Here is a 27,359-nt window from a genome sequence, read left to right as displayed (position 1 = left end):
GCGAGCGTGGGAAAGGAGAGGAGGGGAGAGCACGGCGGGCAGGGGAGGGGGCGGAGAGGGGAGAGGTGCGACACGGCAGGCAGACAGGGGAGGAGAGTAGGAGGAGGAGGGGGGAGGAGAGTAGGGGAGGCACGGCCTAGCGGCCGTGCAATCAAGAAGTGAGGGGGCGGGAGAGTAGGCAAGGCAGGCGGCTGGGGGCATGTGCACGCGCTTTTAAGCTCAATGCTCATGCGCATTGAGCTTAAAAGTCACGGGCACTGCAAGGAATCGCCACGATTCCTTGCAAGTTGGACAAAGAGTGGATAAGCCCCCATAGTCTCGCAAGCTCGATGCGCATGCGCATCGACAGGCGAGACCTAAAAAGGAGGAAACATCCTTTACAACGCAACTTTTACCACGCAGTGCCTTTACGACGCAACTTTTACAACGCAAACCATTACAACGCATTGCGCTGGGGGGCGCTCTAGGATAGGGAATAAGTTTAATTTACTGTCCAACACCTTCCCTAGTGTCCACGGCGACTGGAGTTGGAATAGTAAATTAAACTATTCACTATCCAGCGCCCCAAAGCGCTCTGCGTTGTAAAGGTATGCGATGTAAAAACCGCGTTGTAAAGGCATGCGATGTAAAAGTATGCGTTGTAACGTCATACATCCTCAAAAAGGTTGGGGTGTTCGGTCTCCTAGAGCTCAACAGGAGGATTTCCACTGTTTGTGCTTTTTGGGGCTTAATCAATTATTTTTCATTTTAGGGGCTGTTTCCTCACCTTTTTGGTTCTTTATTGATTTTGTATTTAGGTTGTATTTGCATACATGATAAAATATCAACCTTGCAGTTGATGAGGATCCCTGTGGGGCAAATATATGTAGCAGAAACCCTAGGAGAGGGGTGTTCCGTGGGGAACGCTGCAAGACATACTGGTGATTAGGTAAGGTTTTCACCTTACGAATGCGTTTGACTAAGAAGTATTTGAACCCTTGGGGTTCAGCACCCCTGGCTCCAAGCAGGACTGCATCTAAGAAGTGGAATTATTCAGTTGTTTGTATCAAAATCTGCAGAAAGATCGAGAAGGATCAGAGCACCACTCTCACCATTGTGTTTGGGTGAGCGAGTCCTTCCCTGAAGTTCATTACTACTGATTTAGTTCTCCTCTGAGGGCTATAGCCAGACTTAGAGTCACTCAAGAGACACATTCCCTTCAAGGTAGCTAGAATATTGAGAGGTGGCCACCACTTCTGCAGTGTTAGTCATGGTGAGGAAGCCAGACATCAGCCTGCCGTTTGTTAGCTAGTCACGATATACATCGGGGGGCAGATTTACAAGCCCTCTGCGCCCCTTTTACGCCGCACTTTTGTGAGGTAGCGGCGGCGCAAAAGATGCGCCATGGTCATCTGGGAGATGAAAAAGGAGGCCTTCCTGCGCAGAGCGGGGGTGGCGGCGTTCCGGCGCCGGAACGCCTCCTAAAAGTGGCTGAGCAAAATCTACAAGATTTCACTTAGTCACTTTTGGGACCATGCTGCGTCAAAACCCTGCGCCTAATTGAAGCAGGCGTAAGGATTGACGCAGCATTGTGAAGATAGGGCACCCCAGAGCCTTGCTGGAGCTGCGTCGCCCTTGCGACGCAACTCCAGCAATGCGCCGCCCGCCATTACGGCACAGATACATCACGCATCTGTGCTGTTTTTGCCCCATGGTGCGCCACATTATAATTGCGCCGCATCCATGGTGGCGGAGGCATGGCGCACAATAAGTTGCACATCCCTGCTAATATGCAGGGATGTGCCAGTTATTGTAAATCTGCCCCTAAGTTTCTTAAGTAGAAGCGTAAGTATGGTGGTTATTGTAAACATCACCTGTTAGCAGGGTCACATGGGCAAATTTTGTGATTATTGTAACTGGTGTGGAATGGTCAATGTTTATGATTTCTTCAACGATAAAACCACTGTCGCTGTAACGGCATAATATCATCATCCTCGTTAATGATCCAAAACTTTCAAACCTCCTCATCCCAACTTCCATGTGGGACTCTTTTACTCAAGTGAAATCCATTTAGTCTTCAAAGATGGCGATTAGGCGGTGTGAGAAGGATAAGGGATAAGTTCTTGGTAGACTCAGGAGAGTTCTTTTGGAGAATTTTCAGCTGTGACAATATGAGTATGAAAGAAGGAGAAGTGTGCGCGTATTATGGAAGCTATGTAGCCCCTCCTTTGATGTAGAGAGCTGTTTGCTGGACAGAATTGGGTTGGTAATAATCTGCATACAGTTGTGGCTTTTGCTTTTGATGGGAAAAGATGTTGGAGAGCCATTTGTTGTGTGTGACTTTGGAGGAGTCCTTCTTACTGAGAACAGCGATCTTATCCAGGTCAGCGTTAGCAACTAAAAGATTTTCTGAAGCATTCAACTGATTTTTTCAAGGTGGACACTCCAGGATGGAGACTGGGAGCCACATGATCCCCTTGCCCATGACAGCCAGGGGATAAGCCTGTGGGGGCGAGAGCTCTATCTTCTAGAACCTCGAGTAGATGTGTTGAGAGGGAGATGCAGTGTCAAGGAATTTGTTCTGCCATCTGTTGAGATAAGAAGATGCTGTCGATGGTGAACTCGGGTGGCGTGTTGGCATTGGATGTAATGATTTTATCAGAGACATATAGTTGAGTATTGTGGTGGTTTTCCAAAAATAAACTTGGGCCTTGCGAGAAATTTATTGCAAAAAAAGTGTTGTTTGAAGGTCTTAGAGTTAGTAACGCAGACTTTAATAACGTTCGTAACATTTGTGTAAATTAGGATTTGTCCTGCTACCATACATGTAAGTGAAGGGGATGTAGGCAATGCCTCTTCACATCAGATTTTGAGGTGTAGCTGTAAGATCGTAGGGCCATATTATCAAGAAACAGCGATAACATTATAAGGGGCTTGATAATATGCCCTGGAGAATTCTCATAGAAGCCCAAGCTCTATGGGAATCCACAAGGGCATATTATCACGCCCCTTATCCCCGCTTTAGTGGCAGTTTCCTCCCGCGAAAGCGGCGATAATGTTATCGCCGGTCCTTGGTAATATGGCCCTTAGTAATTTATTGAAAACCCCTGTCTAGTGAGACGTCAGGTTATTAGAGAATAATGTAAGATCCCTGGAATGGACCAGTGATCACAGATTCATTGAACTCCGCGTACAGCCTATGTATGTTTGTAGTTTTTTTGTTATGGCCTTTTGGGTGAACAGTTGGGTTTTGGGCATAACATCGGTCCTAGTAATCTATCCCACTTGCACCTGGAGCTGCAGCGCAAACAGAGAAGCAGCCCAAACATTCTGTAACACAGTGGAGACATTGTGCCCACCCTGTGACTGGGAAATAAGCAACATGTCTCTCTAGGTTCCGAGGCCACCTAAGGGCGAGAACCCTGACCCGTACAACGTACTTCCTTATGGCGATTTCTTGCACCCGCTCCGAGGCCCAGACTTACTGAGCATTTTTATTGGCATTTTTAGTGGCCTTACATGCAATATGGCTCTATATAACACACAATCTTAAGTAAGATTTACAGAGCCACACTAAGGGCAATTTGCCCGGCCTGTGTGACTTTGTAAAAAAATAGAGCAGAGCGTAGCGGCGTTGGTGTTCAATGGGTGGAGCAGGGGCGTGGCCGTGCATCACCCATGAAGTTTAGTTCAGTAAATCGGTAAATCGGGGATTGCGTAAAAATGGTACGCCACCTCGACCATGGCGTAGTGAGGAGAAATATGTTCATATCTCCTTGTTACTTTTTCTTTCTATGCTTAATGCATTCTGCATCTTGCAGAGAAAGAGGTAACTGCCTTTAAGGAGTGTTTTTGGCCAGAAAGTACCTCTTCCTGCCTAAAAACAATCCTGCCTGTAACACAGACATCCTGCTATTATGAGGCAAGGTCACCTTCATTGTACTAGGCAGCGGCTAGCGAGCCTGCACAGGTAGAGCACTAAAGATGTCATATTTTATAGACATGGGGGCATTTGTATTAGAAAGTGGCGGAGCGCGGGTTACTACCAAAATCGCTAATGCTGTGTTCTATCACTTAGAAATGCAGGGATGCACCGCATTCACAAAAATACAGTGCACCATTGCATTTCTCGCTCTGCTGGTGCAAAATGTAGCTGTCTATCGCCAATGCGGGCACCCTTGCACCAAAGTGAAGGGTGCCTGTGTTGAGGGAATGATTGTGTATATGCAGGGAGGGCACCCTTCCTGCATATAAACAATCCAGAATGGTGATTTGTAACTTCTATGCTTGCGTTTTTGTGCAGCACACATAAAACCTGCAAATCGTCATTTTCTAAAGGATTATTTATGTGCAGGAAGGGACAATGCAGCACACGTGTGTGAGTACAGTAGAATTTGAGGATAAAATCACATTAAATAGAGCAGTGAATCTTTGGAAATGTGTGTTTGTGTGTTCCAAGAAAGTAAGCTGTTTCTCTTTAACAGAAATAATTGAAATATTGCTGTACATAGGGAAAGATAAACACTTGCACACTTTTAATCATAATAAAAATATCTACCTAATTTCTCTCTGGAAATGGCCCATACTACAAGTCACCCACTCTTAATAATTAGTTTAAATAGTGAATATACATTTTAGCACAATTTCCTGCACTTTCAGACATGTGTCTCATAACTTTTGTGATTTGATCCAGTCACTGAAAGTGCCAGAGAAGGTAGGTTGCCTAGTTGTGGGGGCTCAGTGTGCGGAGGTCTTGAGAATAAATTCCGGCGAGACAGACTCAGGCTTAAATTTTGTACCATACGGCACCCATTTATTACACCTAGGAAAGGAAGAATTGAACTAAATCCTCAGAGTCTGATAATGGCTCCTGCAACATTTTCTTCCATGTTGTGTCCAGCCAATCAAAGCACTCACTGCACAAGCACAAGGCGGCCTGAGAGTAAAAAAGCCCCATAGGCCAATCAGAATGCTTTATTTTTTTAAGTCCCTAAAACTCAATTGCCCAGTAATACAAATATTTCTCAAATACTACTGAACAGAATTACATCAAATTACAAAAAGCACCCTTTAGTGCTGTTCAGAAATCTAAATGGAAATTGCAGAGGGATTTAGCATTGGCTGACCCCCCCCCCCCCCTCACCCCCTGTTTTTGACAGATAACCCCAACACTTTTCAAGAAGAAGCTAACCAAAAAAAGAGCACCTTTTTGGAGCTTTTTGTGAAGATTTGTCAAAAAACTGCCAAAAGTATTAGCAAACCAATGGAAAAGCAGACCACAGTATACCTGTCAGGCTTAGAGTGCTGCATACAATATTGTGAAAAACGGAAGCCGTGAACTCTAGAAAGTTACCAAGTTTGGACAGCAGCTCCTACATAGCTCCTATATAGAGCACACTACAACACCAGACACACTCTGAATCTGGTCACCTCCAATCTTAGTTTTTCTAGAAAAGTTTGTAGGTATAGAATTAGCACAGCGCTATCCAGGCTGAGCTAGAAAATGACAAAGGTATTAAGCATACGATTAGCTAGTGTCATTCATGCAAAGCTGAAAAATAACAAAAGCCTTTTACCACTCTAGGCACTGTATTACAGATTTGGATTAGTAAAATACAATTTTTAAGCTTGGCTAGTCCATTATTGGAATTCCCCTTCACTAGAGTTTCTAATATTCCCCTGTAAACCTCACTCTGCCTAGGGAAACCTAGCAAACCTATACATTTTTGAAAACTAGACACCCAGAGAAATCCAGGATGGGTTGACTTGTGTGGCTCTAACCAGGGTCAGTTACTCAGATCACTTGCAAACCTCAAAGTTTCACACAAAAAAACATTTTCCTCACATTTCAGTAATTGGAATGTTCTGGAATCTGCATGGATCTATAAACTTCCACCCACCGCACATTCCCACAGGTCTCCCAATACAAATTGTACCTCACACAAGCGAAGTACCTGCGACAGGCAAGGGCCCAAAACGTATTGTGGAGAGATCAAATTTACCTATCACAAAACGACCTGGTTTTGCAAGGGGTGCACCTGGGTTTTCGGCCTCAGGCTCGGCGGTAATCAAGGGAAACCTACCAAACCCACAGCTTTTTGAAAACTAGACATCCTGGGGGGGTCCAAGGGGTATGGCTTACATGGATTCCCAAAAGTTTTCCCACCCAGAAGCCCCTGCAAACCTCAAATTTAGCTGAAAAAAACACTTTCCCCACACATGTTTGGGTGGGATCACTGTGCCGGCATAATTGTCCTACCACCCAGCGTTCCCCTTGGTCTCCTGAGTAAAATGATACTAAAGTTCAGTGCATGCAGACTGTCAAACTCCAGTTTATACGCACACACACTCGCCCTGGTTTCTAGTGGTTTTCTGCCCTTGCTTATATGCCGATGAAAATAAAAATATCTCTGAAACAGCCAAAATGTATGCCTAAAAAAAGGGAGCTACCCTTGCCTATGGGGCTTCTCACTGGCATGCCCATAAATATATCCCTGGTGCCAAGTGGGCTATTTGCCCCCCACATGGGAAGATAAGGGGCTACTGCCCTGGTCTGCTTCCCAGGGGGCAGAAAGATTGCAGGGGGTGGGGGCATTGGCATGCATATCTTGGGCAGCCCCCGCCCCAAAATTAAATAGGACAAATAATTCCTGGCATCTAGTGGACTTTTTGCCCTCTGGTGGGGCAGATTGTGGGCTACTGCCCCATCTGCCCCTCCCAGGGTAGTAAAAAGACAAGGGGGACATTGGCATGCTCATCCTGGACAGCCCTTACCCTTCAATCAAATATCAAAAAAATCCCACGTTCTATTGGGCTCTCGGCCCCGCTAGAGGGCAGATTAGGGACTACTGACCCCATCTGACCCGGGGTGGTCAGAAAGACGGGGATTTTGCTAGGGTGAGACATTGCATGCCCATCTTGGACAGCTCCACCCCTAAATCAAATTTAAAATTAATCCATGTCTTCTATTGCACTTTTAACCCCCCCGGGGGCAGATTGGGGGCTACTGACCATAAAGACTGGATCTTTGCTAGGGTGTGGGGGCATTGGCATGCCCATCCTGTGCAGCCCCCACCCCTAAATCAATTGTTTCAATGATCACTGGTGTCTAAGGTGCTTTCTGCCTCCCCGAGGGGCAGATAGGGGGCTACTGACCCCATCTGCCCCCCAGGGCGGCAGGAAGCCTGATTATGCCAGAGGTAATTGGGGGGACAAAGGGGCTTGCCCAGGGGGTTGCTCCACCCTCCTTGGTGGCTATTGGGTGGATGCACTAGGAAGGATTCCACCCCTTCCCAGCAATAGCTCTCCTAACTTTCTACATACTGGGTGCTGAGATAACCCCCTAAGCACATAGAAAGTGAAACTAAAATGAGCCTATTGGCTCGCTTCAGTTTCCATTCCTATGAAATGACGTGAGTGCGATGTGCGCTCTGATCGTCATTTCACAGAAACCAAACATGCACCTCAGGAGCTGGGGAAGCCCTCCCTAGGCTCCTGAGGCTGTTAGGGGGAAAAGGAAATCACTCTCGTGCCCACACCAGAGGGATTGCCAGTGTCATGTGATCGGATGGCTGGGAGCCATCCAACGCACATGAGCACTGGTGTATTGGACGGCTTCCGGCCATTCAACACACCAAAGGGGTTAAGCGTATCACTGCTGTCAGTGTGGTTAGTTAGCTGGTCAATGTTGCTAAATTCAAACTCAGTATTATTTCAGGTGACACAAAGTTAACATCACCAACCAAGATACATATTTCTTTCCAGATTCTGCACATTGCTGGCCTTGTCCTGAAGACCACTGGCCCAACGCAGGACGGACGGAATGTGAATTAACAACTCTGCAGTTCCTGTCCCTTGAAGAGCCTTTGGGGATCCTCTTTTCATCCTTGGGAAGCCTCCTCTTCCTAATCACCCTTTTTGTTCTCTGTGTCTTCAGGAGATTCCAAGATACACCAATTGTCAAAGCAAACAACAGAGGTCTCAGCTACGCGCTTCTAATTGCTCTCTTGCTTTGTTTCCTCTCCTCCTTCACCTTCATGGGGCATCCGTTGCAGGTGACCTGTATGCTCAGACAAAATTCTTTCATTATCATCTTTTCCATCAGCATTTCTACTGTCCTGGCAAAGACCATCACTGTGATTATAGCGTTCAATGCTCGCGATCCCACCAGCCGTTCTTCAAGGTGGCTTGGGTCCAGAATGCCCAGTGCAGTGGTCCTCCTGTGTTCATTTGCTCCAGTCCTGATTTGCACAGTCTGGCTGCTCCGTGATCCTCCATTCCCAGTGAAGATACAGATGGGTGACACCACCATCATCCAGTGTGACGAGGGCTCTGTTCTCTTCTTCTATCTGATGTTGGGATACCTGGGCTTGTTGGCCACTGTCAGCTTTGTGGTTGCATTTTATGCCCGTAATTTGCCCCAGAGTTTTAATGAGGCCAAGTTCCTCACCTTCAGCATGCTTGTGTTTCTGGCCGTCTGGGTCTCTTTCATCCCAGCGTATCTCAGCACACAGGGCAAGTATATGGTGGCCGTGGAGATCTTTGCCATCTTGTCATCAAGTGCAGGACTCTTAGGGTGTATCTTCATTCCCAAGTGTTATATTATCCTTTGGAGGCCGGATATAAACACCAAGCAATACTTGATGCAAAGGACCATCTGCAGCAAGAATACATAAAGTGAGATTTGCTTAGATCTCTTGAAATATAGGAAATGTGAATGTGAAGTCTTTCTTCCTGTAGCAGAGCTGCTCCTCTTTGGCATATGTGACTGCGGTCTCTTCTTCAGCATCGCCACTGCTAAGGGTGTTTTAATCAAAAATGGACTTCATGAGAAATACAAGGACATTGAAATATGTTTGTAGTTTTCTAAGTAAAATCTAAATGTAAGATCATTGATTTCATATTGGTTAATGAAGCATTTCTTTCACACAATCTTGTCTCTTGAGCTATGGATGTGTAACCAAAATAAACAAGCACTAGCACAGCATGTGAGAATGACGGGCATGCATAAACACAATGAGGTGTGGTTTAGGTTTGGCACATTTTGGATTAGAGAACACTATAAAGCGATAAAGGGACAGTATAGGCTCAAAGTACTATTGTGGGTATCTCAGCAGAATACTTGAATGCCTCCTTGTAATGCTGGGTGCTCAGTTGGAAACAAGATTATCAGCCATGTGGATATCATTTGCCACTGGAGGTTTGTCCTGCGTCATGAGAAACAAACTGAAAGGAAAGGACTATCAAGATGCAGTAGCGCAAGGGGACTTTGGGGTATATCTGTAAGAAGTAGGGCTCTGCTGTTTTGCCACAACATGGCGTTAGGAAGAGCTAGAGGTTGAAAAAACTGAGATTGCTAATTATGCACATCCAGTCGATAAAAAAAATAACGCTAATGTAAAAAAAATTATGTTCAGTCAATTAGCAACTAGTAAATGGATGCTAGCCATCCTAACATCACTTCTGTGTGCGTAGCAGGGAAAAAACACAAAAACTCAGGTACTTGTAAAAAAAAGTTCCATTACACTTACCTAAAAGCAGCAATGGAACAGCCAGGAGCGAGCACAGCAAAGGACAACAAACCCCTCAACCCCACAACCAGCCAGATGAGCTGCCAGAGTCCCTGGAGAAGAGGAAGTAGAAGAGGAAATGCAAGTTCAATCAGGAGGAGAATTCAATCTTGATCACGGCGGCGATGGATCACCAACACCACCTCTTCGTCAGCTCCAAAGTGTCATGGGGAGGAAAAAGACCATATGACAGTCCATAGTAAATAAGATGAACTGCGTTCCCGGAGTCAAGATGACAGTCACTGACTGTTAAAAGTGCTGGCTTGATTTTAGGTGCAAAACAAAGGAGAAAGTTGTAACAAAGCTCAATGCAGCATTGCAGACCGGAGATGGAAGTCCAGTGGCCCAGGAGGAGCTCAATCCCTTGGAGGAGCAAGTGTCCACAGTCATCCCTCGAATAGTTGGTGATTGGAGTTACGGGACAGGACAGTGCTAATTATGGCCAACTACATCAGCAACAAAGGGAGTCACAACTAAGGACAATGTAGGTAATTGTATTGCAATCCAGGTAGCTATGCCCCAGTGCTCTCCGACACTGTATGTAGGCCAAAGGGTAGTCAATATATTGGTGTAAGGCAGCGTCACAAGCATTCTAGCTGTGCTATCCTACCTGGAAAGAAAAGGGCATCCATGTACCATTTTTACAAGGTATGGTGCATTCCTGTCCTTTCTGCCAGTGCCGGTGCACAAACAGTAGACGATTGCCAAAGCAGGCCCCCTGCACCATTGGTCAAGGATACCTGCATTGGTGCTAGCCAGCTAAATGTGTACCAGCATAAAGTGAAGCACAGGGATGTGCTACAGTGTTGTAAAGTTAGCACAACTGTGCACGTTACTATTCACACAGCTTGGTGTAGCAAGATGGTTTCATGCTGTGAGCTGCGCCAAATGTCTATGAAAGATGCCCCTTTGTCCCATGAACATTACCCTAACCTTCAAATCCCTGGCATAATATTGGTATCTCACTGGAGAAACAACATGCCTGAGGGGTGGGGGATATGTGGGCCATGGTTAGTACCTACAAATAGGGACATTTCAATGGTGACGTTGACACTCCCCTAGAATAACCTTCATGGTAAGCAGCTATCCTGGAATGCAGGCTCAGCGCACACAGGTGTCAGCTGGCATCCTGGGGACCACCTGAACTCCTCTCATCTGCTAAATATAATGGGTGAATGCAAGCGATGTAGACCAGAAATAGCGCAGGGCATTAATGCAAACAAATCAGCAGTACTGAGCTGCATCATTGCAAAAACGCATGGATGGTCTGTATTTGCAAGAATATGTGCCACGCCTGTGCTCACCCTTGAACCTCTGCAAAAAGAACAGCCTGGCACCCATGCAGGAACCCTTGCACCATGGCGCAAGGCTGTCTGTTGGCACTTGGAAGTTTTGTATCCACGCGAGTGCAGAGGAAAACACATGGGGTGCTTTCCTGTGTTTGTGGAATGCACTGTGTTGTGCCATTTCTAAGTAAATATGCCTGTCGCAAGCTACATGTCACCATTCCCAGCACAACTACCATCGGGCCTGCTGTCTGACACATCACTCTATAACAGCCTGCCATTTCAGTCCATTGTATTTGGTCCTCATTCATGTAGTTGCATTAGGCACATATTAGTCAATGTGTGACAAGGGTGCGATCACTGTGCGGCAACAAGTCAGCTGCCATGACAAAATTTGGAACAGCCAGATGGGGCAAGGGTCTGATAATAATTATTGTGACACCCTTCAGATAACCAACTCTGGTCCAGATGAAATGGCTTGAACGTAAGTGATGGTAATCTGACTAGTGTGACTGGGCACATCCACTCAGACTAGGCACACAGTGGTATTGGTAACAATGCTCACATACTGTCATCTGAAAGGGAAATACAGAACCGCCAAAACACCTGCACTTCCAGGTCAACATTGATCCCAAGACCACCCTCAGAGGAACACTCATCTACCGACCCCCCGGACTCCGGCCACAGTTCAGCAACTTCATCAGCACGCACGCCCTCGCATCCATGGACTACATCCTCCTTGGAGACCTGAAATTCCACCTCGAGAACGCCAACGACAGCAACTCCACCACCCTGCTCGACAACCTCGCCAACCTTGGACTCAAACAGCTCGTCACAACTCCCACCCACTCTTCCAGACACAGGCTCGGCCCCATCTTCTCCACCAGCAACTACATTCACTTCAGCCACACCACCGAACTCCACTGGACCGACCACCGCTGCATCCACTTCACCTTCGAAAAACCCACCATGCCCCATCACCCAAAATGGACCCCCCATCGCAGATGTAACAAGATCACAGAAGACCAGCTAAATGCCACCCTTGCCTGAAACCCACCAGCCAAAACTGCCGACACCGACACTGCCGCCCCCAACCTCATTTAATGGATCAACCACTCAGCCAACACTCTTGCCCTGATCAAGAAACCCTCAAACAGACTCACCGACAGAAAAGCCATCTGGTCACTGCTGACCTCCGGGCATCCAAGCAGACCTGCCAAAGACTCAAGAACAGGTGGCACCACGAACAGACACCGGACAACAATGCAGCTTACAAGAACCCCATCAGCAGGCCCCACCAATTCATCTTAACCACCAAAAGAACCTCCTTCAATTAATGCATCGACAACAAGGCACACAGCAGTAAGTGTGGGCGCAAAATCCGTTCCGCTCGCGGATTTTCGACAATTTTGCGATCCGCGAATCTCGCGAAATTGCCAAAAAATTCGCGAATCCGTAAGTGGGCGGATTTTGGGCAGTTGAGCACAAACCGGTGGCGTCTTCTTGAATAAATATGAAGGGCAGGGTTTGTTCTGGCACGATGCTCCTGTCACAAAAATGAAACCTCAACAGGAAGCACTTACAGATATAAATAAAGCAGGTGCCCGAGTTGAAGCTCAAATTCAGTAACGCATTCATCAGCCCAAAAACAATTGTGAGCTTTGTCGAGGCAGGGCAGGTGTGCTTTATCCCCATATCTACCGTCGAAAATTAGCTGTGATGCTGGATAGAGGCCTCTGCATCTTTCACTTTCACGAGCGCAATCTCCATGAAGTTCCTGTGACCAGGAACTTCTTTCTCCTTGTCTGCTGCTCTGATCGATCTCTGACCTTTTATACACACAAGAGGCATGTGAACTCGGATAGAAAGCCCACCCGTTTGGCCTCGCCCACACACTCACAGTGTGCACCGTCTTCCCGCCTTTTACCCACTATGATGGACAGCTCACTCAAGGGGCCCCTGCGCCCTTCGGCGCGATGGCATAGTAACACACACATGGTCACTGGAGACAACTCTTCTGGCACTTTTCGCAGCTGTAGTGTAGGAAAAGCACTATACATTTACCCAACGAGGTAGCAATTACTGATTAGCCAGTAGAAAGTACTCCAGGTGAGTAAAGGTATCGCACAAAATGGTGGCGTCTTCTTGGATAAATATGAAGGGCAGGGTTCATTCTGGCACGATGCTCCTGTCACAAAAATTAAACATCAACAGGAAGCACTTACAGCAGGTGCCTGAGTTGAAGCTCAAGTACAGTTACGCATTCATCAGCCCAAAAACAATCGTGATCTTTGTCGAGGCTGGGCAGGTGTGCTATCTCCCCATATCTACCATAGAAAATTAGCTGTGATACTGGATAGAGGCCTTTGCATCCTTCACTTTCAAGAGCACAATCCCCGTGCAGTTCCTGTGTCCAGGAGCTTCGTTCCCCTCATCTGCTTCTCTGATCAGTCTCTGACTTTTTATACACACAAGAGGCATATGAACTTGCATAGAAGGCCCGCCCGTTTGGCCCAGCACACACACCAGTTGTGTGCACCGTCTTCCTGCCATTTACCCACTATCATGGACAGCTCACTCAAGGGACCCCTGCGCCCTTCGGCGCGATGGCATAGTAACACACACATGGTCACTGGAGACAACTCTTCTGGCAGGAAAAGCACTATACATTTACCCAACCTGGTAGCACTTACTGATTAGCCAGTAGAAATTACTCCAGTTGAGCAGAGGTATCGCACAAAATGATGGCGTATTCTTGGATCAATTAAATATGAAGGGCAAGGTTCATTCTGGCACTATGCTCCTGTCACACAAATTAAACCTCAACAGGAAGCACTTACAGATATAAATTAAGCAGGTTCCCGAGTTGAAGCTCAAATTCAGTAACGCATTCATCAGCCCAAAAACAATTGTGAGCTTTGTCGAGGCTGGGCAGGTGTGCTTTCTCCCCATATCTACCGTCAAAAATTAGCTGTGATGCTGGATAGAGGCCTCTGCATCCTTCACTTTCACGAGCGCAATCCCCATGCAGTTCCTGTGTCCAGGAGCTTCTTTCTCCTCGCCTGCTGCTCTGATCGGTCTCTAACCTTTTATACACAAAAGAGGCATGCGAACTCGCAAAGAAGGCCCGCCCGTTTGGCCCCAACCCCACACTAGCTGTGTGCACTGTCTTCCGGCCATTTACCCACTATGATGGACATCTCACTCAAGGGACCCCTGCGTCCTTCGGAGCGATGGCATAGTAACCCATAGTACCCAACGAGGTAGCACTTACTGATTAGCCAGTAGAAAGTACTCCAGTTGAGTAGAAGTATCGCACAAAACGATGGCGTATTTTTGGATAAAGGGCAGGGTTCATTCTGGCACGATGCTCCTGTCACAAAAATTAAACCTCAACAGGAAGTACTTACAGATAGGTGCCCGAGTTGAAGCTCAAATTCAGTAACGCATTCGTCAGCCCAAAAACAATCGTGATCTTTGTCGAGGGAGGGCAGGTGTGCTTTCTCCAAATATATATCATCGAAAATTAGCTGTGATGCTATATAAAGGCCTTTGCATCCTTCACTTTCACCACCGCAATCCCCGTTCAGTTCCTGATTCCAGGAGCTTCTTTCTCCTCGTCTGCTGCTCTGATCAGTCTCTGACCTTTTATACACAAAAGAGGCATGTTAACTTGCATAGAAGCCTGCCCGTTTGGCCCCGCCCACACACTAACTGTGTGCACGGTCTTCCCGTAATTTACCCACTATGATGGACAGCTCACTCCAGGGACCCCTGCACCCTTCGGCACGATGGCATAGTAACGCACACATGGTCACTGGAGACTACTCTTCTGGCACTTTCAGCATCTGTAGTGAAGGAAAAGCACTATACATTTACCCAACGAGGTAGCACTCACTGATTATGTATGTATGTATGTATTGCATACTTCTATAGCGCAAAAACTGTCACCCAAAGGGTATCCTGGCGCTTTGACTCTACCTGACCAATTACGCAATCAAAAGGTTGCACTGCCCTGGGGAAAAGATAAGTCTTCAACTTCAAATCATTTTTAAAGGATGAGAGTTCTCTCAGGCTCCTCAGAGACAGAGGGAGTGAGTTCCAAAGTTTAGCGGCCGTGTAGCCAAAAGAACGGCCACCCATCCGTAGCCTCTGGATTCTAGGAACTACCACCAAACATGCCGAGGAAGAACGTAGAGGTCTGGCGGTGGAGTACCATGAAAAAAGCTCTTGCAGCAAAACCGGCCCCTGACCATGAAGGGCCTTGAAAACTAAGCAAGATGCTTTAAAACAAATACACTGCTGGACAGGCAGCCAATGAAGATCTTTGAGTGCCAAAGAGGAGGAAGCAGAGCGCAACCGAGAAAGGGCAAGCTTAGCTGCCATATTCTGTATGCGCTGCAGCTTACTGATCAAGGTGCTAGGTGCGCCCAGAAGCAGTGCGTTGCAGTAGTCTAACCTACTGAGAATGATGCCACGCACTACCTCCGGTCTAGCCTGCGCCGGAAGCATGGGAAGGATCTTACGCAGAGTACGGAGCAACAGCATGCAGGTGGGGATTTTCTTATTGACAAAAGCATCCAGTTGTAAATTAGGGCCAAACATGACCCCCAGGTTGCGGGCGGAGTCCGCCGCCGCCACCGTGCCTAGGGAAGATGTTGGCCAGAAATCCGCCGGCAAAGGACGCGGGGTACGGTCTATAGAGCAATACAGCACCTCCGTCTTGGATCCATTGAACTGGAGGGAATTATGTCGCAACCAGTCCGCAGTAGCTGTCATACAATGATGGAAAGTCTCTTTAGACACAGTAACTTTGCCTTCAAAGGAAAAGATGAACTGCGTATTATCAGCATAATTGATTACCGAGATACCAAAAGATTTAATCAATGTAATCAGAGGCCGGAGATACAGATTGAATAATATAGGGCTGATTGCCGACCCCTGGGGCACTCCTTGCTCTACTCTTTTGATGCCAGATCTGAAAGGCTGCAGAGCCACCACCTGATGTCTGTTATGAAGGTAGGAAACTAGCCAATCCCGCGCCAACCCAGCTACCCCGATCTCTTCCAGTCTGCTGATAAGTATGGCGTGGCTGACCGTGTCGAACGCCGCCGACATGTCGAGGAGACTAGAAAATCTGCCCGACCAGTGTCGACCCGTGAACGAAGATAGTCCAGAACGACTACCAGCGCAGATTCCGTGCCATGGGCTGGCCGGAAGCTGAACTGCGCCATGTCTAGACAGATATTGGTTTCCAAAAAGCTGGACAGAGACTGAGTGACAAGTTTCTCCATGATCTTAACAGGAAAAGGGAGCAGCGAGATTGCCCTATAGTTCGCCGGGCAGGTAGGGTCCAATGTGGGCTTCTTTAAAAGAGGAGAGACCACTGCTAGTTTTCAACATTCAGGCACTGTGGCGGTACTGAAGGACTGGTGACAGATAGAATAAAGAGGAGGGAAGAGTTCCTCTTGGAACACCTTCCAAAATTTATGAGGCAGCGGGTCCATCGGAGAGCCCGATGAAACACCCTTCGCCAGAGCACAAAAAGTACTTCTACTGGCTAATCAGTAAGTGCTATTTGTGCAAAACTGCAAATCCGCGAGTTCGCAAATTTTTTCTCGAACTCTCGGATTTCCTTGCAATTTCGTGGACCACAAATTCGCAAACTTCACCCATACTCACGCAACAGCAAAGAGTTTTTCAACATCGTGAAGGAACTCTCCAACCCTAGCTCAACTCTAATGACATCCTGCCGTCCCAAGACCTCTGCGACTCCCTAGCCACCTTCTTCTACCGCAAGATCACAGACATCCACAACAGCTTCAGCATCCAGGCCACCCTACAACCGCCAACACCTCAGACTCACCCCCTCCAAGCTGCACCAACCTCTTCCTCTCCTGTACCCACATCAACGACAACGCACCATCAAAATTATGAAGACCATCCACTCTGGCTCACCTTCCGACCCCTTCCCGCACCACATCTTCAACAAAGCAAGCTCAATCATCACACCCCCATCTCCGGAAGATCCTCAACAACTCCTTTGAGACCGCCACCTTCCCGGAGAGCTGGAAGCATGCAGAGATCAACGCCTTTCCCAAGAAACAAAACGCGAACCCTAAGGACTTCAAGAACTTCCGACACATCTCCCTGCTCCCGTTCTCGGAGAAATCCGCCGGAATCCGCGACAAAGCCCTGGACTGGACCACCTCCTTCCTCATCGGCAGAACCCAGAGCATCCGTCTCCCTCCATTCCAATCTGAAGCCACCTAGATTTTCTGTGGCGTACCCCAAGGATCATTCCTCAGCCCGACCCTTTTCAACGTCTACATGGCACCTCTCGCCAACATCGTCCGATCGCACAACCTCAACATCGTATCATACACCGATGACACCCATCTGATCCTCTCCCTCACCAAAGACTGCACCACCCCCAAAGCCAACCTTCAAGAAGTAATGAAGGCCATCGCCGAATGGATGAAGAACAGCCGCCTGAAAATGAACTCGGACAAGACAGAGGTCCTCATCCTCAGCTCCTCCCCCTCCACCTGGGACGACTCCTGGTGGCCGGCCACACTGGTAGCTGCACCGACACGCACCGACCACGCATGCAACCTGGGCTTCATCCTAGACTTATCACTATCAATGACCCAGCAAGTCAACACTGTCTCTTCCTCCTCCTTTTACACCCTCCACATGCTCCACAATATCTACAGATGGATCCCCACTGGATCCAGAAGGACGGTCACCCAGGCCCTCGTCAGCAGCAGACTGGATTACGGCACCGCCTTCTATGCTGGAACCATGGCCAAACTCCAGAAACAACTACAGCACATATAGAATGCTTCTGCACGCCTCATCCTCAACATTCCACACCACAGCCACATCACAGCCCATCTGAAAGACCTGCACTGCCTCCCCGTCAACAAGGGGATCACCTTCAAGCTCCTCACCCATGCTCACAAGGCACTCCACAACACCGGACCTGCATACCTCAACAAGCAACTCACCTTCTACACCCCAAACGGCCAGCTCCACTCGGCCGACCTCTCCACCATCCCACGCATCCGCAGAACCACCGCTGGTGGCAGATCTTTGTTCCATCTCGCCGCCAAGACATGGAACACCCTCCCCATCCACCTGTGGTAGACCCATGACGTGGGTCTGTGCCTCTGCATAGAGTTGCCTTATAAAACTAATGATCCACATCTCCACCATGAATTTCCACAGCCTTGTGTGACAAACACAATCAAAGGCTGTGGAATGATCCATGAAGGAGAAGTACCGTGTCCCCTTCTTCACCCCTGTATATATCCTGATGACAGTGTTTAAATTTGAACACTGGTGGACAGTACTTAAACCTTTTTTGAAACCGTATTGTGTGTCTGCCAATGTGTTATTTTTTTCCAGTCAATTAAGTGGAAAACCCTCTATGGCCTTAGCAATAGCAATATTGTGGTTAAGACTTGTCTAAGGGTGGGCGCAAAATCCATTCCGCTCGCGGATTTTGCGGATTTTCTGCGATTTCGCGATCCGCGAATCTCGCGAAATTGCTGAAAAATCCACAAATCCGCTCCAGTAGAGGTATCAACACAGTGGCATCTTTGTAAATAAATATGCAGGCAGGATTCATTCTGGCACGATGCTCCTGTCACAAAAATTAAACCAAAACAGGAAGCACCTACAGCCCCGAACATTGTCCCAATGGGAGTGCCCTTCAGCGTCCTCCAATCGGTCTTGAACACATAGACCTGATGTTGCAGCCTTGCAACGGTCTCCGCCTGCTCTTTCTGCCAGGGGCCAGTTCCTGCAGTGTCATTGTGCTGGCATTTACTCTTTCAGTAAGTTTCTTGTTTTCTGCTCCAAGGAGGCCAAAATCTGTTCTAAGGAACCTTATCTGTTGCTCTAACACTGCTTAAGACTCTTTAATCTCCCTCAGTATAGCATCCAGATTATACTGTGAGGGTCTTATTATGGTGGGTGGGGGGCACTGGGTCCTCCGCAGTTCCCACTGGGGTGCTGTCTGCCCCGCAGTGCTGTGCTCTCCAAGTTTCTCCTGAGTTAGCTTGCCTTCCTTTGGTGTGCCCCATGTCGCGATGGCCTGCAGTCCAGAGGGGCTGTATCGGGCACTAGTTTTTACCGTTCAGTGCGATATTCGGGTAGCAACTACTGCCCTCCGCACTTCCTCACCTGCCCACTCGTGAGCGACTGCAGCAGGAGTAAATCAGACTGATCCTTATGGCGCAGGCCACACGTGTTGAGAGTGAAGCTTGCCCTGTCATATCATAGATTTTGTCGGTCGTGAGCTTTGGGGCCACTGTGAATAGTGTGTACTTCCAGTAATGACCCCCCACTTCCTGTAGCCTGTGTTCATTTGTGTATCACTAACAGAGCCCACACTGATCCATGCAGGTCTGCCCTCCACAAGGGAACAACGCTGTTCTTCCGTTCCCAATAGAACAGGCAAGACAGTGCTTGTTATCACCGACACAGTGCCCCGTAACCTGTCCCACCCATGCAGTCTCAGGCCGGCTCAATTTACCGAGGTGTGCACGTGTCTCAATACTCTATGTGGGACAGAGACATAGTTCCCGCTGTAGGCTGTGCACTAAGCTGTCCTATTCCAGGTGGGCCTGTCTGGTATCTTGCAGCGTCCCTTGTGAGTGCAAGTCATTCCATCCCAAGGTCCCACTGTCTGCCTCCGCTGTATCTGCCCCAACGTATACATCGGAGGGCCCAATCAAGCTCCGTGGTTTCCGAGGGGGTCATGCTGCCGCAGCTGATGAGCGTCGTGGGATGCCGTCTGTCAAACGCTGCAGTTGTGCACTCGGGGATCAGTCCCAGAGCCCAGTTTGGGGCCTCTGAGGCACCTCTATTCTCGTAGAGCAGCACCAGCACCACACTGGATTCTTGGCTGGTAAGTACACAGCAAAAGTCCCTTCAGCCATCCCTCCACCTCGCTCACCATCTTCCTTGGAGTGGTAGACTGCTCAGATGGGGGCAGGCGGCCTGTGCTCCTCTGAGACTTTGTGGCACAAACCGGGCCCGCTGCAGCCAGGCACCCCACTGTCTGGTCCAGCAGCCCACTGGTGTTGGTTTCAGGCTCTGGGTCATCACCATTCTTTAGACTCAGGTATTCCTTTGTGATGTCATCCGATCTGCCGATGCCACCCGCCGTCTCCCTCATACTGCTAGTGGGTGCAGCGGGCCTGATGATCTGCCATTTTCTTTGGTGAAGTTAGCTGTGCTGGGGGTAGTTCAGCTTTGCGGCAACCTCACAGCTCACAAATGGGAGTTCTGAGCACCCACGGTGTCTGGTTTGATTTTTGGTGAAGAGCCTGGGCCAAGTAAAGTGATGATGTGACGGGTCTTTTATGCCCCTTTCATGCGATTGCCATTTTTGGAGGTTGACCACGCCCCCCTCTTGCACTGCCCTTTTATGGACATATTCTGTATTCTAATAAAGTTTTTTGAATTTTAATTGAATTGAGTTGGGTCTATTGCTAGATGTTGAAAATATTGCTGTTGTTACTGATACTGAGAAAGGATGTAAAGATCCACACATCACTATCTTGACAGATCTTGACAGATATTAAACACATTGCTTTATAAACAAGAGGCATGTGAACTTGCATAGAAGCCCCGCCCGTTTGGCCCCGTACCACACACACTAGGGTATGCAACATCTTCCCGCCCTTTCCTCACTTTCATGGACAGCTCACTGGAGGGACCTCCGTGCCTTTCGGCGCGGTGGCAAAGTTACAGACACACTTGGGCACATATTTGTGCAAATGGCAAAAAAATCCGCGAGTTCGTGGGAAAATCCGCGAACTCGCAGATTCTTTTGCCATTTTGCGCAAATTTGCGGACCGCAAATCCGCAAAATTCGCCAATGCTTAGACTTGTTCCCCTTCTTATAAATCATAACTCTGGGGCTCTGGGGATCGTGGGTGAACCTGAGTCCGCCCGCCATTCCCGCGGTGTGTTTGGACCGGCCCTCAGATATGCGGCAGTCCCACACCTTGAATTAGGATGCGACTGCCACCATGGCGGTGGCATTCTCCAATTTAACAATGCGGAGGGTGTTGCTGACAGCAACACCAGCCGTGATTTTAAAATTGCATGTCTAGCATTTCACTGCAACACATGGCAGGCACCACACTACAGTGAAATTTAGGGAGTACCACAGGTACCCCCCAAGTGCTACACACCTCCCTCAGACACAAGGGGGGCCCGCAATGGGCCCCTGGACCCAATCCCCATTAGTCTTTCCATGGGTGCGATGCCGCCATGGAAAGGCTTTTCAGTCCCCACATCCTAATATGGCGGATGGTGCTAGGCACCACCACCAAATTAGTGGCCTAGCTCCGCCTGGCAGGCAATCGTAATGATTGCTACCGGTGGAAAAGCGGAGGAGGGACTTTGCGTCCACCTTGATACCCACCGCCATCATAATATGGCAGGGGTAAGTCTTATGATGACCCAGTAGTGGTGATTGTTCCATCATTGTAATGAGCCCTTCTGATTTAAGTTTTCCAGGAAGTAGGTGGTCCTAGGGCTACAGAGATATTATAGACATTTGTAAGCAGGGGGGCCAAAAGGTCAGGCTGCTCTTTGTATAGGTCCAGGGGGGTAAAGTCAGGGCTGGGGGCCTTCCCTTTGTTGCTCTCCTCCAGTGCTCTCTCCACTTCATACAGGGCCACAAATTGAAGAGGGTTGTATTGGGAGATTTGCGGTTCTACATGTTGTATACTATGCCGTGCTGCATACTTGGGTCCTTTTGATGGTTATGCTTCATATATGGCTGAAGAATAAGTTAGCCAGGGTTCTTCTTCTGTGTGACCTTCCTCAGACGGCTCATTCGGGCCCTTAAAATAGCTATAGTTTGCTATCCTTTAGGGAGCTAGCCTGTGTCAGTTTCTCCCAGGCTGCTTCTCTAATATGCTTTTTCCTATTTGCCAAGGTCTGTTTAAAGTATACACGGACCAATTTAACAGCATGCACATCCTTTGAAAGAAGTTTTAGTTCTTGCTGAAGGTGTTTTCTTGCACTTGTACACTTGAAATCAAACCAACCTCCCTTGTGTCCTCTAGTCGGGGTTAAATGCGGGTCACCGCTTGTTTCACGCTGCGAGTGACAGCAGAATATGAATTAATAATATTATGAGGGTTGGCCAAATAACAGATGGTAGAAAAGTAGGAAGATCTACTTTCTCTCATTTGATAGTAACCCCATTTGTTTTATAAATAATTGGGTCAAAGGCTGTCTTGGTTGTGTCCATCAACCTTGTGGGTAAAAACATTCTGATTCCTAGCACAGCATGGTCACTATACCGTGAGAAACTAACCTCAAAATCACTCATTTCTGATTCTAAAGGTTCTAACAAGATATTAAACTCTATAGTGGACTCATAATCATTCCTGGAAAAAGTAGGGACTAAGGTATTACTCCTGTTCACCTCCCTATTTTGTATTCTCAGACTTAGTTTTATTATTCGAGTATTCAGGGCTGTGCCATAGGTGTCGTCGGCAAAATGCACAAAGGGTTCACCTTTTATGTTTGTAACACTACAGCCCGCAACGGGCCCCCAAATGCCAAAGACCACATGCTGTTCCACGGCGGAAAACCCGCCGTGGAAAAGCATGTTTCCCTATGCATCCTAATATGGCTGGCGGTGTCTGATAGACACCGTCACCGTATTAGAGCTTTTCCGCAGCGGTCTCGTGGCAGAAAAGCGGCGGACGGTCTAGCCTTCAGCAGATGACCCCCCGCCATCCTAATTCGGCGGGGGTCATTTCTCTGACCGCAGCGGTTAATCTGCATCCTCCGGGCCGGCGGTGGCTTCCGCCGGCCCGGAGGATGCGGATTAACCGCAATCGTAATCGGCCCCTTAGTGTGGCATCTGACTTTCTGAGGTTTTAGGAACTCGTGCTGCTCCAGCCAAGCGTGGTTCATTGGCACCAATCTCCTAAGCCCGATGTGGTGATGCTGCCTATCTGTGGGATGATCTGTTTTTTTTCTGTTTACTCATTTGTCTGAGAGTTACGTGTCTGTGATCTTTCAAAAAGTTGCTTCAAGCCTGGGTCGCAGGGCATGCCTCACCACGTACTTCTGACTCGGGGTTGAAGGGGCATTTCAACAACGGTGATGCCAGTTCTTTTACACATGAAGTACATTGATATCATATTGTCCGATATTAACACCCCTGCATTAAATGGAAAAAAACCCCTACTTAGGAACTTGTTACTTACAATTGTCAACTTAATGTCAACAGGGCTGACACCTTCAGTTACGGTCCCTACTGTCATTTTGAGAACTACGAAAACACAGTGGATCTTTAACTTTCACCTAGAAATTACAAGACAAAGACCGGAGCAAAATAAGATATTACTGGGGCCACTGGAGGCAGAATTTCTTATTTCTTGATAAATATCTTGGGCCAGGTGTACAAAAGACTGGTTCCAAAATACTGGCTGGAATTTGTGACAAGTATACTTGCAACTAGTATAGTATGTTGTGTTCCAGCCTATGAACTATTAGATTGGTTCTCAAAATACTAAATCATAGTGGGATGCAATTCAACCTACCTCTTGAATAATTTTGAGGAATGTTGCCAATTGTGACCAACTTTGATCTGCAGCCATCATAGGGATGGTGGACTGCTGGGTTCAGCAGACCACCATGGCTGTGATTGCTTTTAAATAAAGGAAAATAAGATGCATTTAAAAGAAAATTAAATATTCAAGTACGATTGCCAGTGGCTGAGATGAATTCAATCATTCCATCCATCACCTTGTTGTTTTTTGCAGAGTAATGCAAGGCCGCAATATGCGTACCCTTGAGCTACTTTCGATTTATCAAGCCATGCAGGCCACACAAGGAGGCTTTGCATCCTCAAAAGATGAGACCTGCAGGTGGTTGAAGAGGACACCTCCAGAGGTCAAAAAAGAGACCTGTGAGAGGTCAGAGAAGATGACCTATGAGAGGTCAGAGAATATGACCTGTGAGAGGTCAGAGAAGATGACCTATAAGAGGTCAGAGAAGATGACCTGCGAGAGGTTAGAGGAGATGACCTGTGAGAGGTCGGAGAGAAGATTTGCGAGAAGTCGAAGAAAGAAGACCTAGGAAAGGTTGTGAAATGAAGAAGGTCACAACAGGAGGTCTGGTTCCTGGACGAGAAGAAAGCATTGTCCTAGGGGTAGGACATGGCTAGGAAGACCCGTGTAAAGTGCACATCACATGGAGCCGCCTGCTCAAAAAAAGAAGATGTGTAAGACAAGAGGAGACCAGATCGCATCGTGAAGTGAAAGAAGAGGAAAATGAAGAAGTGTGGCACAAGTTCACAGTGTAATGAGTCCAAATAAAGAAGAAGAGAGGAGTGTGTGATAGACGCCTGGCACACCACATACTATGAGTGTTATTGAGGTCAAGTGCATCTCCAAGAGTAACTCCAGAGCTGTTGGACATCTAGAGTGAAGAACTGTACCTACGCAACACCCCAAGGTTATTGAGGTATAAGTGACAACGTTAGAGGCTGGCTGTCTAGACGTCTTCGGTTACACCATGCATACCTGAAGCCTGTGGAAGTGAGCATCCTGGACCATTTGTACCATCCACCTTTGGGGTCGCACGTGAGACTGGATTGTGGTCCTGCTCAGACATCCTGAGTGACCTTGGTCGTAGGGTCTAGAAGAGGATCTGACCAATAATCACCAGATGGTGGTGATCCAGTGGCCAGGGCCACAGGGATTCCCGGTGAAAGCGGAATCCTGATACGAGAGGTGAGTCTGCAGCAGCTCCCCAGGTGGTCCCAGGAAGCAGAAAGATCTACCCCAAAGACTGTCCTGTCAATGCTGGTGCTCCAGAGTCTGGAAGGCAGTAAACATCCAATCTGAAAACAACCACATTCAAGGACGATCGAGTAAATTGGAAGTGAGATTTGCAGCAATTTCTCCAGGGGCCTAAAGTATGGCATTGGAGTGACAAAGTGAAGTCCACACATTCCCATGGAAGCCTGGTGAAAAGGACCTCAGGGGACTCCCATGAGAGGGGAGTCCTGGCATGAGAGGGGAATTCTGGTGAGAGAAGGATGTCGGAAGCTGCTCCACCATCAGGCAGCTGCAAGACTGCAGCATCTGAGAAAGCCTCATTAACAGTGACCAGGATGCCATCAGTCTTAGGAGGTTTGCTGTTCATGGAGCACAGATGTCATTTGAAAATATTTTTTCCACAGACTTCACTATTGCTCAATTTGCTCCCTCACAGCATGCAGTGTTTATAGACTTGGTATATAGATTCACACAAATTGAGTCCAGGGAGGACAGGATAGACCACAGTGCACCGCTGAGCGGTTCCAATTAGAGCTGGTGATCTCAGCTGCAATTGTACACTCATCCGGTCCAGGATCAGCCAAAAAGACTCTATGGAGTTTTATGTTGTTGTTAAGTTATCTCACACAGGTTGGACTTGTTCTTCCCTTTTTAATTAAGTTTGGGAGGAATCAAGTGTTTCTTGTACCAGCCACTCCCCGAGGGCTGATTTACATTACCACCCCATACCCATCCATCACTGGTGTCGCAGAACATGTGACCCTGGTAACAAAAAGGGCCATACGCATGTGCCCTGGGATAATTCCAGATACCATCTATCTGTGTTCTGTGTCTTCATTATCAGAATATGGGGGCCTAGGGCCCCAACACTTTACAGCACTGTCTAGTGCCAAGTGGTCTACAAATAGGTTCAATCCACCTCTTCGACGGACAGGCATAGCCGAAATGACTCATATGCCCGTTAACATACCGTGCATGTAGTGCCATGGCTAGGCTACCCCACCCTCTTTTGGCAGAATTACATCACTGGTAAGGTGCTGAGCCGGAACTGTAGGTGCAGTTTCCTGACTGTCGGTACAGACAAGCAGTCCAGGAAGGGTTTGAACCTTAAGTTGTGCTTAAGGTCCAATAAAGCTCTTTAAGTTGGACTTTTGAAAGGATATTCATGAAGGGTTTATGTTTCAAATGTCTCAAAAGCCCTTTTCCATTAAAAGTGACCTAAGGCAGGATGGCCATTTGATCTTGTTTCCCTTATCCAGGGCCACTGTCTCTTTAAAGGCACAATGGTAGCTATCAAGAGCCAGGTGGATCTCAGTCTGTGCCAGTATTGGATCAGTCCATGTTTGGCCATGTTTGTGATTGCTTTACCCCAATGTCCTAGTGCAGGGCAAGAATGGGAGTGCTCATAGGTAAGTTTGAGATAGATCTTTGGAAATGTTTTCACCAGTAGACAAGGGTGCGTGCCCCATGTGACCCCATAATTCAGCCCCATACAGGGATCTCCCCACTGCCTTAGATTCATGAATACTGAGTGCTGGGTAGAGTTGTCTAGTTTTAGAGGACTGATAAAGTCTTAGTACACCTGAAGCATAGTGAGATTGGCTAAGGTCACTCTTCTTAATTTGAGAAAGCCAGGTCATTTTGGAGGACAGCCTGATGTCCAGATAATCAAATGTTGTCACCTTTTCCAAGTTGCCACCATATAAAGCATCCTCAGTGAACAGATCCATCAGGGTCTGTTAGCCTATTGGGGACCTAGAAATCAGCAGGGTGCCTTCCGCAGAGAGTAGTATCAGTGTTCTATGGCCAGCTATCCTCAGTGCATCCCCCCGCATTGTTCCATGGTAGCCATTAGATCATTCATATACAGGGAGAAAGGGTGGGGGGCTACCATGTTGCGCTAATGTATCCCGCAATATACTTGACCACTTCAGTAAGCTCTCCTTGATGGCCCCACCAGACATGTGCAAAGGTGGCTGTGTGTAAACATATTAGGATATTAAGGAGGGTAGGAGGAGGTATATGCATATCTCTCAGTGTCTCCCACAGTTTGGCTTGTGGGACTAGATTGAATACCGTTTTTAGATCCGCAAAAATAATATAAAGATGTTGTTTCTGAATGACCACTATCTTCAAGTAAATAGTCATGAATCTAAAAACTTGGTCTACAATGCTGATCTGTTTCCTGAATCCCACCTTAAGATATGATAGGGCATCAACCTCTTCCACCCATGTCTCAATGGAAAACAGAATCTGTCTAGCAAATACTTTTAGGGAGACATCTAGCAGGCTGATCGGCCTACAGTTAGAAGGAATGTCCTTTGGGGTTTCTTGTGAATTAGAACTTTTCAGCAGCTTTCCATGAAGCTGGGATCTCAGCAACCACTAAAATTGCCTTGTAAGCGTATCAAGCACTTTGTTCAGTTATCAATATATGCCATGAAGAGGTCCCAAGGGATTCCATCCTGACCTGCAGCTTTTACTGGGACAAGACTCTTGACCGCTTTTCTGGTTGTTTCCATGTCTATAGTGAAAACCCGGGTCTAAGCTCCTTGACCGAGACTGTATGGTCCACCTCACCTGCCATATCATAGAGTGATGAGAAATGCTATCACCATGTCTGGGCTGGAATATGATTATACATGAAAAGATGTTCTGGCTGGTTCCCATTGGCCACTAGCTTCCAGAACGTTTTG

General features: G+C 47.6%; 1 protein-coding gene across 1 annotated transcript in view; it reads left to right on the top strand.

The window, feature by feature from the left end:
- LOC144751998 (vomeronasal type-2 receptor 26-like) overlaps window positions 1-8,654 on the top strand; it is a 41,576-nt gene extending 32,922 nt beyond the window's left edge. The window contains exon 3 of the mRNA XM_078639957.1: window positions 7,744-8,654. Within this exon, the coding sequence (XP_078496083.1) occupies window positions 7,744-8,654 (911 nt within the window). The remainder of the gene's footprint in view (window positions 1-7,743) is intronic.
- Window positions 8,655-27,359: the final 18,705 nt, after the last annotated feature.

This window comes from Lissotriton helveticus, chromosome 4_2, assembly GCF_964261635.1.
Source record: "Lissotriton helveticus chromosome 4_2, aLisHel1.1, whole genome shotgun sequence".
NCBI classification, from domain to species: Eukaryota; Metazoa; Chordata; class Amphibia; order Caudata; family Salamandridae; genus Lissotriton; species Lissotriton helveticus.
This window is presented reverse-complemented; position numbering and strand designations above follow the sequence as displayed.